The sequence below is a fragment of the Semicossyphus pulcher genome, unplaced genomic scaffold (genome assembly GCF_022749685.1).
Source record: "Semicossyphus pulcher isolate SPU_LCO1_2020_fin unplaced genomic scaffold, fSemPul1.0.p SCAF_8, whole genome shotgun sequence".
Classification (NCBI taxonomy): Eukaryota; Metazoa; Chordata; class Actinopteri; order Labriformes; family Labridae; genus Semicossyphus; species Semicossyphus pulcher.
In genome coordinates this window covers 11,301,389-11,315,387 of record NW_027211759.1, presented here as the reverse complement: position 1 = coordinate 11,315,387, position 13,999 = coordinate 11,301,389, and the positions used below count along the sequence as shown (strand labels likewise).

The 13,999-nt window shown below is 41.1% G+C and overlaps 3 protein-coding genes across 3 annotated transcripts; 1 reads left to right on the top strand and 2 right to left on the bottom strand.

Annotated features, from left to right (window-relative positions):
- On the top strand, positions 1 to 997 carry LOC138612666 (spexin prohormone 1-like). The gene is made up of 5 exons (XM_069686041.1): positions 1 to 78; positions 172 to 217; positions 329 to 388; positions 785 to 859; positions 939 to 997. Exons 1-5 carry the CDS (start codon positions 16 to 18, stop codon positions 995 to 997), a joined length of 303 nt encoding a protein of 100 aa, XP_069542142.1. The 5' UTR covers positions 1 to 15.
- A 1,442-nt stretch (positions 998 to 2,439) lies between these two features.
- On the bottom strand, positions 2,440 to 5,531 carry ldhbb (lactate dehydrogenase Bb). Its single transcript, XM_069685776.1, has 7 exons — positions 5,394 to 5,531; positions 4,226 to 4,343; positions 3,840 to 4,013; positions 3,581 to 3,754; positions 3,345 to 3,462; positions 3,062 to 3,185; positions 2,440 to 2,885 (listed from the first exon to the last, which is right to left on the bottom strand). Exons 1-7 carry the CDS (start codon positions 5,520 to 5,522, stop codon positions 2,718 to 2,720), a joined length of 1,005 nt encoding a protein of 334 aa, XP_069541877.1. The 5' UTR covers positions 5,523 to 5,531; the 3' UTR covers positions 2,440 to 2,717.
- A 3,875-nt stretch (positions 5,532 to 9,406) lies between these two features.
- tmpob (thymopoietin b) lies at positions 9,407 to 13,570 on the bottom strand. Its single transcript, XM_069686405.1, has 6 exons — positions 12,979 to 13,570; positions 12,721 to 12,838; positions 12,263 to 12,418; positions 12,005 to 12,114; positions 11,818 to 11,918; positions 9,407 to 11,357 (listed from the first exon to the last, which is right to left on the bottom strand). The coding sequence occupies exons 1-6, from the start codon at positions 13,210 to 13,212 to the stop codon at positions 10,973 to 10,975; spliced, it is 1,104 nt and encodes a 367-aa protein (XP_069542506.1). The 5' UTR covers positions 13,213 to 13,570; the 3' UTR covers positions 9,407 to 10,972.
- Between the last annotated feature and the right edge of the window lie 429 nt (positions 13,571 to 13,999).

The following is a 13,999-nucleotide window of genomic DNA, read 5'->3' as shown; positions in this document are numbered from 1 at the left end:
TTACAGAGTTCAACAATGTCTCTAATAGTCACGTTGCTTTTGGTGACTTTGGCTGCCCAGTGTTGGAGCGCACCACAGGTGGGTGAGAGTTCTGTCTTTCATGTTAAAGCTGAATTAAAGTAAAAGTATGTTACTAAGATATAAATCTGTGTCTTTTTCATCGCCTCGCAGAGGAGAAACTGGACTCCTCAGGCCATCTTATACCTGAAAGGAGCACGTAAGAATTTTTAATGTAAAACTGTATAAATTAGGTAATACGTTTTGCTTGTTTTGAGCTGTTGTGTTAGAGAGAGAGAGAAACCAGCTTGTGATGTGGATCTTTCTACAGAGGGACACCGCTCAGTGTTGGAGCGCATCAGTAGAGAGGAAGGGGACACTTTACATTTAGGTGAGTTTTGGCTTTATTAGAAAAGGCCTCATTAGAGAGTGAAATCTTAATAAATGACTTTATTAATATATTTACTGAAGCATTGATGATTTATTAGGTTTTTTTATCGACATAATGACATGAACTTAACTATTTGGAATAATCATAAAGAGGGATGTATCACAACCTCCTATGGATGGGTTAAGCCTTGCCTAATATATATGTAGTATTTTCAATGAGTAAATAACCATTAATGAAGTCTTAAATTTACTTTATATACAATGAAAGTCCTGTAAGTTCCTAAAGACCGTCCAACATGGGTTTGATACAAAGACTTATTTGATATGAGGTTGCATAAGTTTGTATTTTGTTTCTTCTTCACATGTTTTAATGCCTCTGCTCACTGCGTCTCTGCAGTAACTTACAACCAGAGCAGGGATGGACTTGGATTGTCTTTTCTTCTGGAGCTTCTGCAGCGAGCTGTGAAAGAAGGTGAAACCCTGAAAGCTTCATCAAACACTCTGCGTGACACCGTCTGTTTCCTTAATATAGATTCTGTTTTCTTCCTCAGGTGGAGGAAGTCCAGATGTTTACCCAGACGAACAAGAGCTGAATTTGAACTATTTGTGAAGTGTTATCAGAGATCACTGTATCTTTTTATTTTTGTTTCATAATTGTGGCATTTTCCTGTGCACACTTCCTGTTTGATTTTGCTTGTCTTTAAAAATGCTACATAAATTAAACTCCCTTGTCTTTTAGCTGTGATTGTTCACGTCTGAGCCGTGCCTTTTATTTATTTCCGAACTGAAGTGTTTACATGCTCGTCTCCTGAATGAGCGTGCAGAATCCAGTGCATGTTCAACATGGAGGGATTTCCTTCTTTACGCTCGTACGACATGTTAACCATTAAGAAAAAAAAAAAGGTCCGTGTCAGCTTGGGGCAACAATTAAGTCATTCACACCACACAATGATTAACACCATGCTAAACACCATCCAGTCATTCATCATCACTCTGTCTACAGCGAGGTCACGGAGAGAGGTGGCACAGTGAGTTTTATTGGAAATGGCAGCATGAACTTGCCATGAAGAGGTCAAATTAAGGTCAACATATGAGAAGTAGTAGTAGTAGAAGTTGTAATCCTGAAAGTCAAAGATATTGTACACCTGTACACCTGATTTTTGTCTTCAAAGTGTCATTTGTGTACAGCGAAAATGTCTGATCAGAGAATTGTGGGAAAGGAAATCGTTCCAGAAATGCCCTCATACAATGCAAACAATCATACACCACACCTGTTACACCAGTGCCAGGATATTTAAACCACAATCTTTCTGCACATTTAAACATAAAGTTATTAAAGGATAGACAAAGATGAAGAGTTGAAAGACTCATTATATATTATATCCGGTTTGTACATCTTTGAAAAGTACTTTTATCATCTTAGATGCTACTGTGAAAATATAGTTGACACAATTCCTTGACACATAGAACAGTCACTGTGTATTGTTACTTTGTATATTAACCAGCTGCTGTTTTGATCAGCATTATTTCGAGCCCATGTCAGTCTATCAAGCCAAGTTTATCTCCACTAAAGGGAAGACGTACAAGTATGAGGACGTGAATGTGTCATTTCAACTACGTCAAATATTAAGTTATTCAAGTAGTATTGTTTTTTTGGTGATTGTGAAGATCAGTTAATCGAGTATTTATCAATCAAATATGGATCTATTGTTTTGGGAGAAACAGTTGCATCATGACTGTTCACAGTGGAGTAATAGTTGCTCATTTTTGTTGAGATTCATCACCATGTTATATAAAAAAAGACTCATTAAAGGCGTCTTATGATTAAAATAGATTTGAACTAAAGCACCATCAGAAATTAATGTGTTCACACAGATTAATGTCTCTTAATTTCTGTCTGTTTTGTGTTCTTAGTTTGTATTAACAAACTTAAAAAGAAGAAACAACACGATAACAAAAGAACAAATTAGTAGCATTAGTGGTTTAACCACTGAATAACTGCACACATGCACTTCTTGTTAAAGGACCAGCAAACTTGTTTATTTTCACATCAGAGCAACATGACTGGTCCCACACTGCATCACAGTCGAGGACAAATGAGTCAGAGCAGCATTTCACCCACTGGATGTCACATTTGTTCTCAGTACAAACTGACACCTACGGCTAAATCTGGCGGGATTAAACTCCCATTAAATGCCTGTGAGTCTACAGAGGGCGGTGGGTTGGAGGTGTGGAGGGTGGAGCTCTGGTGTTTCAGTGACTGCAGAGTGATTTTACTGTGATTGAGGAGCAGTCAGGAGGGTGCAGCTACAGCGCCCTCTTCTGTTCTGTTAGACGTCCTGCAGCTCCTTCTGGATGTCCCACAGCGTGTTGGCACTGGACTGCAGTTGCGCCACCTCGTCGTCGTTCAGGGTCATGTTGACCACGCTGGCCACGCCTCTGCCGTTCAGCACGCAGGGCAGACTGAGATACACCTCGTCACTGATGCCATACATGCCCTGCACGCCAGGAAGAACAAGCTTAGTGTATGTGTGAGAACACACATCTCAAAAACAGAGATAAGTGTCAGCAGAGAGAGAACGGAAGATGCAAAACATTGTGTGTTCATGACTTAAAGATGCAGTTTGTTCCTAAAATGTGAAAATAATGATGTATCTGTGTGAGCAGCCTGTACCTGCACCATGGTGGAAACAGGATGAATCCTGTTCAGGTTCTTCATGAGGCTCTCTGTCAGGTCAGCTACACTCAGACCGATGGCCCAGTTGGTGTAACCCTTCAGTTTGATCACCTCGTAGGCACTGAGAGACATTAATGTGAGTCAGAACAAGAAAACACAAACAAAAACGCTTCGTTTTCAGACCAATAAAAATGTTGATTTTTGAAGAACAGTTGATTTTAGTGTCTTACAATAATATAGAACATAGATCAAGGAGAAACCCAAGCAAACTCTGGCCCACCTGTCCACCACCATCTTGTGGGTTTCCTTCCAGTTCTCATCATCAAGGTCGGTGCCGATGTCTGGATTTAAGGTCTGCAGGTTGACTCCAGCCACGTTTGTTCCACTCCACACAGGCACTAAAACACACATTTACACATCATACGATCAAAGTCTTGCCATCATTTGTCAATAACTAGCTGTGATACTTTCTATTTGCTTGCTCACAGACAGCTCAGAGACCCCCCAAATCCTCACCGCTGGTGTCTCCATGTTCTCCCAGGATCCAGCCGTTGAAGCTGCTGGCGTGGATTCCCAGTTTGTCGGCCATCAGGAAGCGGAAGCGCGCAGAGTCCAGGTTGGTGCCGCTGCCGATGACGCGGTGCTTGGGAAGGCCGCTGAGTTTCCAGGTCACGTAGGTCAGCACATCAACTGTTGAAGAGTGTTGTTATTAGAGGATGAACAGTTTGTGTGAGAGAAAAAGACCGCATGAAGAGATGTGTGTTTGGTAGAGTACCTGGGTTGGAAACCACAATGATGATGCAGTCAGGGCTGTATCGGATGATCTGAGGGATGATGTGCTTGAAAATATTGACATTCCTCTGGACGAGGTTCAGTCTGCTCTCTCCCTCCTGCTGACGGACTCCAGCCGTCACCACCACGATGCGGGAGTTTGCTGTCACAGAGTAGTCTGAGAGAGAGGGAGGAAGAAGAGGTTTATAAAGAGGGCAAAATATTGGTCCTCACTTACAGGTTGTTATTAAAAACAAGGTGTTTTTACATGATGCAACTTCCTGCTAAGAATCGATAAACTGTTTAATGCCAATAGGGGCAAAAACATCCTGCAAATACCTAAACTGTGTTAACTTTGGGTTTCTTGGCAGGTCCGAGGTATAAACTTGCCTTTGTCAGCAACTATTTTGGGGGTTTTGAGGAAGAGGCTGCCGTGCTGCAGGTCCATCATCTCTCCTTTCAGCTTGTCCTCCATCACATCCACCAGAGCCAGTTCATCAGCCAGCTCCTGCACACGTCAGGGAAGTTCAGAACAACATCACCTCCTCTCATTGTTCACTCAGTCAGAAAACAAACAACATGACATAACCGCAATAAGAGGTTCAAGCTTTTTTTAGGGGCCGGATATATAAATAAATATCTTCAATAATACAGCTTCCACCTGGTTCATCCTCTGATCACTCTAAATAGAGCTCAATCAATATGGGATTTTTCAGACTGATGCTGATTACTAAAATTCCCTGATTACTAATGTGGCAGCCAATACAGAGATTTTCTTGCAGTGGATTTTGCACAAATAGAATGACGCAAAGGGACCCAGACGGCTGCTTTCTTAAACAGAAAACTTAATGAAGAACATTTAACATAATCATCTGCTGTCTGCTCAGCTGTGATGCTCTGATATATGTTCCTGCAGACAGTGCTGAGAATACTGTAGAGATGGAGCCCGCTCTGCTGGACAAACTACAGAATGATACCATTTATTAAATCACCCAAGCATTGTTTTTTAATATTCTTTGCTCTGTGAAAAAAAGGACACAGATATCGATGTATTTGTGATAGGCTCATATCAGCCCAGTAATATCGGCCTGTCGATATATTTGCCAGGCTCTTACTTTAAGCTACTGGTTGCATGTGTGTTCTCTCATGAAGCCAGAGGACACTCAATTATTGCAAAGCATAAATAAAGCCTTATGACTTTAATAATAAATTAATTTACTGCAGGAATTAGTCAATATAATGTAACATTAGAGGGCTCAAGTCTCAGGTAAGATAAAACAAAATGCACGTACATGTACAAATTATATAACCAGGAAGCTGCTGCTAAACTTCAGCTGAAGAAGAAAAGCAAAGCTCAACAGAAACTTATTGTAGGTTTTTCCTTTTGGTGACACAATTTATCTGTCATATACACAACCTTAACGTGGACTGTGAAGGGCTAAAAGTCAAGACACCTACAGATCAGTAATCCCGTGCCAATCCAGCAGGATTCTTGGTATTACCCCGTTGTGTGACACCAGCAGGCAGGGTGGTAATCTGAGCAGAGTGGGTCTCTTACCCTGAGCAGGATGCTGACGGCACACGCCATGCCAACCTGGCCCACGCCCACCACTGTCACTTTATTCCTGGGGGGCTCAGGAGGGCCACTGAACAGCGGGGTGATCAGTTTATGCAGAATTGAGGCCATTTTAAAAGCTGAGGAGGGAAGAGAGGAAGAAAAAAGTCAGGAGGCAGGGTGAATGTAGACAAGTGACAAACACTACACGCAGACACGACTCAGGGAAGCAGGCCGTCATCCAGAGAGCAGGCTGCGTGCTCAAACTTCATAAATATTGCATTAAGGAGGTAGCATGTTTTATTCTGAGTGTAGAGGGATAACAAATTAAGACTGACATTTATCTAAGCAGCACTAATGGAAGCATGACTTTTCTGACATATAGATTCATCAAGCAAAAAAAAGACTACAGACATTATCCTTCTGCAGAGTTCACCTTGAAAAGACACAAGGCCACACACAAAAACAGCCGTAATACTTGCATTGTTCGGCGACGCTCCGAGCTGTGAGGTATAAATACCAACATGTGATCAGCATGGCAATCTGAAGGGATAACTAAGGTGTGATCTCACTGAGCTGCGTACCCCCCCCGCATCCACAACACCTCCCACAAGACACTGACAGATGAGGCAGGTATCCGGTCTGAAGCGGTAGCACGGAGCATGTGATCCAGGGCCGGACTGGGGAGCTGTGAGCCGCACAGAGCTCCTCTCCTCTCCCTCCTCCCCTCTTCCTAAATTGAGGACGGAGCAGTATAATCTGACGCTGAACTTGACTGACTGCAGACTGTTAAAGGAGTTACTGTAATCCCTTAACGCTGCCTCCATCTGCTGCACCTGAACTACAGATGAACATTAACCTGCTATCTAATAGGATATATCTAAAGACCAGTATCAGATTACTTCTATCAAATACAGTCTAAGGAGTGTTTTACTTAAAGTGCAATATAATGCACCATCCTACATTACAGCTTTAATACTGGCCATCAAGAATGGGCTATGCAAGATCAAGCTGCTACTAAAATTTCGGCACATTGCACATTTAAGAATAGTCCTGACTTTGTGCTGCACACATTTACATACAAGAAGCTCAATACTTTCTCTCCAGCTGCCGTGTGTGCAAGATATTTCTCCTGGAAATTAAACTGATGTTTCGAAAAGATTTTCATACAGGATTTCTCTTAATTAGTCTTCACAATCCCATTGAAAGTGAATCAGAACACTTTCCATTCATTAGCTCTGAGAGAAACTGGATTACTAAGACAAAGCGTCGTGCACTAAAAGCATCCAGCGGTATATGAAGTGGCTTAGCCTGCAGGTGAATAAAAAAAACCTTGGTACCTAGAAGGATCAAGGAACCAAATCATCACCAAAACGCCTTTTTGTCTACGTAGCGACCTCTTGAGTGTTTGCATGGGACTGAGAGAGGTTAAGTCACCCTTGAACTTGAACACAGACAACACGCGTTGCAGAGAGCTCATCACACATTAATTCTCACTAAATCCAAACACATTTAATAAATCTATAATTTCCATTCTGTTACCATATTAAAGGACAATGGATGAAAAATTCATGCTGATTATTTTTGAGATGATATAACAAGTACATTTTAATCTCATTTCATCAATTTATCTTTAGTACAGAGCTTCTTGTCTCAGTGTTCCTGCACATAAACAGTCAAACTGGAATCCTCTATAGAGAATAGTGTTTATACCCACCTATGTTTACGTATTTAATAGATTAGTCGAATAGATTTCACTGAATTCTGCATAGAAAAGCACCAAAGTTGTCACTTTCTAGGACAGCACAACTTTCCCTACAAATAGATAAATGCAAAGCAAACCAAAAATCCAGTCTCAAAATATTTGCCTCCTGCCAGATATTTCATTTTTCCAAATAACAATGAAATTCATGGTTGTTCACCTCTTGCCTCGATGGTCCAGTCACTTTGAATGTAAATTTCTCGTCCTTTCTCCCACACTACAGTGAGACTCACCTTTGTTGTGCTGTGCTGTGCGCCTGCTACTCTTCCTGCTGTTGTCTCGGGCTGCAGCCGACTGGGTTTAATTGACTAAGCCTCTCCATCCCTTACAAAGTCCCAGTGTGGCACTCCAAGGGTCACCACAGTCAGCTGGTACAATGTTCCCCTTTAACAACACTTGTTATAAGTAATATAGAAAAAGAAAGAAAAAGGGTTCTTTATATTAGGAAATCACAATAAGCATTTGCTATGCCTTCTTTGTAAATTAAAACAGTAAAGTTTAGTAAATTAATAAATTTAAAAAAAAAGAAAACAGTCATTTTTCAATTAAAAATGTAAAATATTTGCAGGTTCCAGCTTCTTAAATGTAAGAATTTTATGCTTTCCTTTGTCATTTCTGAAAGTGAACGAAGAGTCTTTGGGTTGTTGCCATGTGAAGACGTCACTTTACTTTCAGAAATTGTTATTAGCATTAGTGTTTTTATTTTGCATTTTATAGATGAAATGATTATTGTGAAGATCCTAAAAATGAAATTAGACGTAGCCTTCGTGCCAACCAACAGAGAAAATAATGGCAAAACTTTATAATACAGCCTGGCTTGTGTTCACCTTGCTATATAGATGTATGTGTATTATATTATTTGTATAGCTCTACAGCTGTTTTTTTGTCTGAAGGACACAGTTTTCTGCTGAAGCCACTTTACCTAGGGGCTTCACACAAGGGCAAAAACTACTAGAAAAATCCCCACTAAAAACAAAAACTTGTGGGCCAAATCCTCTCTGCTGAGGGCTATCAAAGCTGTGAAATACATTATAGAAAGGTTGTTACTTTAAAGGTTGTGGAGAATATTACTGTTCGGATAAAACTCACTGAACCATGGATCTGGGGATCTTGAGGACACTGCTGAGCTGCACAGACACTTTTGAGCCAGCAGGTGGAGACACAATCTTAGAGCATCACCACTGCAGAGAAAAGGTTGACAGAGACACACGTTTGATTATGAAGAGGGGCAACTACACTTGCTAATAGTTGTGTATTAAATACGTATTGTTTTCCCCTTCAGTTATAGTAAAAGTACCATACTAACCAGAGATAGCTTTGAAATTATTCTTTACTCATGTGTCCAGAAGTCCCACCTAAATGGCTGCACTCAAGACCAACACACAACAATATACCTCATTTGGGTGCTCAGCAGAAGCAAAAACCTAAATCTGCATATCTCAAACATTTAGGGGGAGTGTTAGCACCCTGTGCTTATCGCTTTAAATATATTATCAACACAGGACAAACAGAGGGGCGTGTTAGCCTATCACTGTAGGCTCAGCAGTCAACCTGTCCTGTTGTCTGCAGGAGATGCAGAGACGTTGTTCGACCTCCAACAGAAAGAAGTGGTGTACTGAATGGACTTCTGGCTAGCTGTTACGGTAGGTAGCTCCGTTTACATGTGTATTAAACGCCTTGAACTTCATCATCATCACGGTAAAACAAATATAGAAACCCACCTCCAGTTTAGCATCGATTCAAGTCGACTATTCCACCTGCTAGCATGCTAGCGTTAACCTAACCGACCGTAAACTACCATTTAAAGCGTTAATATTGTTGGTTTATTGCCAGAAATTCTTCCGTTAATTTGGACTTGAGGTTGCTAGTCTAGTAGACAAACTGTAAGTGCTTTTTACGGACCAGAACCTCCCCGGGTCACGTGGTCGACCGGCTTGGTTACCATCTTCATCACACAGTAGCTTCACTGATTATGTATACAGTCTAGATGCATTTAACATACAACTCATATAGGACTCGCAACTAACCTGAGCTACTTAAAATACGTAGTGTTTTTTCTTGGTAGTACAATACTTGGCTGGACCTATTTGTCTGAAATAAAGCAAGTTAACTTTGCCGTTTTAAATATAGTGTATGCACCTACCGTTTGTGCCATATAAATTGCAATAAATTGGTTAAAGAATACAAAAAGCATTGCCCTTGCACAATGCCCATTTTTTCCCCCTTTTAAAAAAGACAAAGAAAAAAAAACATATGGCAACAACCACGTTTATTTTATGATACACTGTCTACATTATCATAAATAAACAGATTAAAAATCCTTACCCACATAACCCCTGTCATTCCTGTCCATTGTGGGAGAGCTGCCTGTTGATGAATTACTTTTAAGTCAGCAAAATTCAGATTAAGATACAGTATCATTTGCATGTATTACATATTGCTTTCAAATGTAACCTTCAAATGTGCTATAAAAAAGTTAAACACGCCACTTTAGAAAAATATCAAAATAGAAACAAAAATTGCCCCAGAAATCTTCCCACCCCTAACATCCTCTCCAGTGACTGCTAATGTCTCCCTCTCAGTGTGTACCTACAGTGTCTAAATAGTGGTAATTTGCACTGACAGAAGTCATGGGTTCAGAAAAGAATAATTGTAATTGTCCTCAAGGATTAACTTTGAACTTGTGTCTTCTTTACAGATCTGCCATGTCTGGACACATGCAGTCAGTGAGGTGGGCTATGTGGGTGCACTGCATCAGCCAATCCTGCACATAGGACTGAAGGATCAGAAATCTAATAAAAAAAGGACAAAAAAAAGCACAACAAAGCACTAAAAATCAAAGCATGTAAACTCAAGAGGGCACACTGGCAGGGCTGGACAATTAATAATACATGATTTTCCTCATGGAGTGTCTGGTATATTAAAACTAAACAGTTCTGTCATTTAAAATGTAGTTTTTAAATTGATGATCTTAATAAAATAACCAAAAAGTACAAACTTTTCTGTCTAAATCCATTGACAATATAAATCATGATTACAATACAGAGTGACCAGAAATTATAATTTTAGTCATTATCATAGAGACTCATATTTGCTGACAATGATTTAAGCAGTGATCGGCCGCCTAAAAAAAAGTTTTATACCTATAACTGAGTGTGGGCGGATTTTCCTCATGCAGTGATGTGACCTGATTACACAATGTCTTTCCTCCCAGCTCGGACCACATTTAAAAATTTGAGCTGAATGGACCTGAGCACCATAGAAATAGTGAATCACTCTACCTAACTCTATAGCTACAGAGCAAATTTTGAAACTCATACAGAAACACGTGTAGACATTCTGGTATTAGTAGTAGCACTGCTTTGTGCCTGAAAATGGGAGGGCACTATGTGCTAACAGTGTCCAGGCACTTCACAGTCAGAAAAACACCTGGCACACAGATTTAGAAACTACAGTATGACCTTCAAAAACTACAACCATGCACGGATAAACTGGCCTTCCCAATCCGCTCTCGTTTCTACATACATGGGTTAAATACACACAAAGACACAAACAATACACGGATTAAAATCAACATTAAATTGAGTCTCTTCTGACTGCCACAAAACAGTGTAATCCAGAAGCTACTGTTTCCTCTTGGGGTGGGAGGGAAGCTAGAGCCCGGAGAGGACAAAGTTTATCGTTCCAATTAAATCTGTGTACTTTGTCCAACCATGTTGGTAAAAAGCAGAAGTGTGCCAAGTTTACTGCTTGAGTTGTGGTGTGCTGTGGCAGGCTGCTGGGAGGTGGGGTGGGTATGGCAAGACACTGCTGAGAGCCTTTAGTTGCCTGCGCTCTCTGTAGCACTGCTGCCGCCGATGCCCAGGTAGGTGGCTGCGTCGTTCACAAGGCCTTGAAGAGGGACGATGACGCTGTCACAGAGACCTTTGAGGGAGTTGATTTGATCTGCATCCAGGTTCTGATAGGCATAGAAGATAGAACCACACACCACAACAAGGAGCAGAAGCTTCAGCAACACAGACAGGAACCCTCGTCGTGCTGGCGCTTTGCTTGAAGAAGCGGTGCTGCCTACTCTGGAGAGAGACTCAGAGTAAGAGCGGCTCTCGGTGAGGATGGTGTGCTGCACACGGGACTCATCAAGCCAGTATTCACTTGGTTTTAGTGGTCGACCAGCGGCACCTCGGATGGGGCGCCTGCAGGTTGCACTGATCAGGGAACAAAACAAAATTTAACTTTAAGGCTAGGTACAAAAACAAAGTAAAGCTTATGTCATGGTTCATATACCTGATTTTCAAGCACTTTACACTGCTTATCAAGGTCTCCCTCATCAGATTTTATTGGTGCAGATATGAAAAAGATAGCAGCCCCATCTGATGCCAAAGACCAATTCTAAAGGAGTGTCAGTAACCGCCCCCCTTCTTTGGCACCAGATGTGACAGGTACCACTGCAGAGTAAGGGTTTGAGGTGTAGTTCAAAGCCCTAAAGAAAGCTAGTCAGTAGACCTTCATTTCATTTCAGTCAAGACTGTTCTACTATTCTGCTATGTTTAACTTTTAGGCAGCTTTTCCTAAGAGAATTTCATTTTGCAGCAAGAGTATTCTGCTTGATTTTGTGAGAATCCCAACACAAGAAAAAAAGGCAGAAAGGTAATGATGTGCGGTTACCTGATGCCTGTTGGTGTGCTTATTTCATTTGCAAGGATATCTTCAACAACACTCTCGCTGGCCTTCTTCGGGGTTTCTTCAGTGATAATTTCCTCCACCACCTGTCAGTGTAAAATTACAAAAATGTTCATACAAACTTCAAAAAGATACCCAACTCAAAGGTTGTGCATAGCAAAGGGTGCCTCACCTTGGTTTGTCGTCTACTGCTGGTTCTGACGGTAACTGGGGTTTTCCCTCTGCTCCTCACAGGCTTCTCTACCACAGGAACCTGCTCTGGTTCAGGGGCAGCAATCTCATCTAAAGAACGAGAAAAAAATACTGAAAATCGGTCTCAAGGACAGTAAATATCCTTTAAGACACACTAACATATTGAGACCACTTTTTTTGCCGTGGCAAGTGATTTGTAACTTAAACAAAAATCAGAGGATATGTAGTCAGAGCTCACCATCTTCCTTGTCACTGTACTGGTCAGAATTTGTGTTGCCATTCTGGTTACTGTCTGCTTTGGGGAGGACTGTGACATCTGTAGCAGCTTCAGGTTCAGCTGGAGGCTGGTCCAAAAGCTTCTGAAGCTTTTTCTCATACAACTTACGGGTAGTGGCTGAATAGAGGGGAGAAAAGGAGCAAATGTTTGTTAAAATAAGTCAGATTTAAACATGATAACCTGGACATCTGTAGTGCTGCTAGTAAAAAAAATGAAATTGTATAAACAGTTTATTTAAGGGGTTTGAAGAATGGAGGAACTTGGCAGTATGTTCATGTAAAAAGGACACATTGTTAAAACTAAAATAATATAAGGGATGTTATTTTAACTAAATTGGATAAAGTCATCCTTTTCATAAACATGTTTATTTCTTTTGTCTTTTTATCACAGAAGTCAGACACAGCCCAACAGTAACTTACCAACAATAGGTCCAGAGTCCACACCATGCTTTGCCAACTGTTGTTTTAAATCTTCATCACTGAGATCTGTCACCTCCACTTCCTCTGTGCGAGGCTTGTCTGTCTTTTTGGTAGCTTTCTGCAAAAAAGATGCAAGTTATGTACCATGCCAGAAGTCATAGTAAGCGCTGCTTCAATCATTATACAAAGACGAATAAATCATGTTATACAGACATTTAAAAAAGGGATTAATTTCAACCAAAGAAACCTATAACTCACTCTTCCTGATCGACTTTTGTTGGACACCACGGGAGCAGGTAATTCATCATCGCTGGAGAAAGTGTCTGCAGGCGGACTCTTCTTGTTGTTCAGTATGGTCAAGTTTTTCAGATACAGCTGCACATACACTTCTTTTTTATGCTCTCCGCTGGGAAGTGGCACGTTGTTGGCTGTAAGCTCATTCTTCAGCTTATCTTTCGTGAGAACCGATGGATCTTCGAGGAATTCTGCCATGTTTAAGTTTATTTCCGCTATCGTAAACTTTCCTTTTCTTTTCTTACAACTAACGGAAATTAGCGCGTCCGCTTAGCGGCTACTAACAACAACAACGGGAACGTGACCGAAAAGCGCTGTTGTCAAACACTACTGGCGCCTACCCGCCGCCAATTTAGCTAGCAGGACAGAAGCGGTTAACCAAGATAAATGCCTGATTTTACTTGTTAGCCTTATAAAAAAAATACTCACACGTAGCTCTGATTTTTCGAAAACACATACGCCCGTTTGCCGCAAATAGAATCGATGCAGAACTCTAAATAAACTGGCTATTATATGACTGAATTAGCTTAGCTTCAAACCGGTCCACTTGCTCCAGTCCCTCCGCGGTCGCAACAGGGCCAAAAAACAACCAGCCCCGCTATTGGTCGGACGAGCTCAGTAAGCTTCGCGTTGATTGGCTGTCTATGAATGGAACGTTCGCAGGCCGCCGCCACAAAGAAACCGCAGGCTGTGTGTTTTAGATAACGGTTTTACACACATCCTGTCGACGATTATTCCTTACATTGTATACATTAACCACGTTAGAGCTTATTTTCTTTTGGATAAGTATACACCGGCGACTTCATTCATTTAATTATCTGAGTCGTACTTAATGATGAAAGAACCCTCTAAATGGCGATTTAATGGTACTCGCCGTTAACTCGCGTGTAAACAATTGCAGTTTCCGGCCGTCTAGCTTGTCTGTCCCACGAATGAATGAATAATAGAGACTAAAGCAGTTAATGCCAGTACAGTGTCACGAATT